Source organism: Prosopis cineraria, unplaced genomic scaffold (assembly GCF_029017545.1).
Source record: "Prosopis cineraria cultivar Desert tree isolate PC_DT_omini unplaced genomic scaffold, ASM2901754v1 PC2113, whole genome shotgun sequence".
NCBI lineage: Eukaryota > Viridiplantae > Streptophyta > Magnoliopsida > Fabales > Fabaceae > Prosopis > Prosopis cineraria.
Genome location: NW_026557438.1, coordinates 18,196 through 19,614, shown reverse-complemented (window position 1 = coordinate 19,614; position 1,419 = coordinate 18,196). Strand labels below are relative to the sequence as shown.

The window sequence follows — 1,419 nt, the reverse complement described above, 5'->3', positions numbered from 1 at the left end:
TTCAATATATCTTGAGATTTTTGTTGCAGCACTTTAACAAAGTTTGTTAATAATAATTTTTATAATTTTTTTATCAAATATAAAATAAAATAAAATTAAATAACACTAATATTTTAAAAACAACTGTAACATTATCTTGTTAAAAATAAATAAATTATATGATAATTATATATTTAATCTATTAAAATAATTAGACTATATATATATATATATATGTAAAAGATTATTATAGAATTGAAATAAAACTTATATCTAGCGTCTTAATGTTTTTATAATATGTTAATTAAGAAATTAATATATAAACTCTTATATTTAATTAAAAAAATTTAAAAGCTAGGAACGCCGTGACCGTGCTCGTCTACCTGCCTCCACCCCTCTGGGTTACAGTCTGCCTTTCTTAGTGAAAAAAAAAAAAAAAATGCATTGATGCGTGAAGTCTTGAAGATGATAGTGAGCCAGCGTGCGGTTCAGTTGGAGAAGAGATACACGGGGTGAAGAAGTCAAAATCTGGCATGGCAGAGCAGAGCCAAGCCACGTGCTGGTCACAGACTGAGACCGTATAATCCTGCATTTTCTGTCACTGCACACTGCCTCGTGATCTCACGTGTTCCTTACTTCATCCTAGCATTCCCCCACCCTCGTTCTTATCCGATCCCAACCTCCACCCAATCCCCTTCTTCCACCCGCCCACAGACTCTTCCCATAATTACTCGTTCCTTAATTGACATCGTTGCCCCCCTCTTCCTTCTATATTAATCCCGATTCGCGTCTGCCTTACTCGCTCTGTGTAAAGTGGTTGCTGATTAGTCATCCAGAAGATGAAGGACTCTGGCAAGAGCCTCAAATCAAACGGCAAGCCCTCGTCGGAGGTGAGGAAGGATCGGAAATCGGCGACGGGGATGAACGGATCGCCCAAGAAGGGAGGTCATGGAGGCAAGTTCACCTGGATCGGCCACGGCTACTCGGAGGCTGAGATCGGACGCGACCACGTGGCCTTGGATGCGAAGGACCCGAACTTTGAAGATCCGGAAGAGGTCGCCACTGCCTGATGCTGATAACTGGCGATGATTTGGTGTCTCGTTTGCGTAACTTCGAGATTTGTATATATTTAATTATGACTTCTGAGAGATGATGGTGCATGCTTCTGGACTAATAAACTTAGACTGAGAGTAGATGAAGCGTTTCGAACACGTTTCGGGTCTGGATCTGCTTAATGCTTGATCCGGTTGTAATCATGTTTCTTTGTAAATAGGATCAGATTCAACTGATGCAATCCGAACTGCTTTTGAAAATTTCTCTGCTCAGTTTTCAGTGAGTCTCGTTATGTTGCAAGGTTTTTAGAAAATATGTTAAATTAATTAAAAAATTATAAACTGAAATCAGATTAATTGTTTTTGGGTTCCATATAGAAATGTGTTT

General features: G+C 38.5%; 1 protein-coding gene across 1 annotated transcript; it reads left to right on the top strand.

The window, feature by feature from the left end:
- Positions 1–530: 530 nt before the first annotated feature.
- On the top strand, positions 531–1,190 carry LOC129301437 (uncharacterized). The gene has a single exon (XM_054939997.1). The coding sequence runs from the start codon at positions 819–821 to the stop codon at positions 1,047–1,049; it is 231 nt and encodes a 76-aa protein (XP_054795972.1). The 5' UTR covers positions 531–818; the 3' UTR covers positions 1,050–1,190.
- The last annotated feature ends 229 nt before the right edge of the window (positions 1,191–1,419 follow it).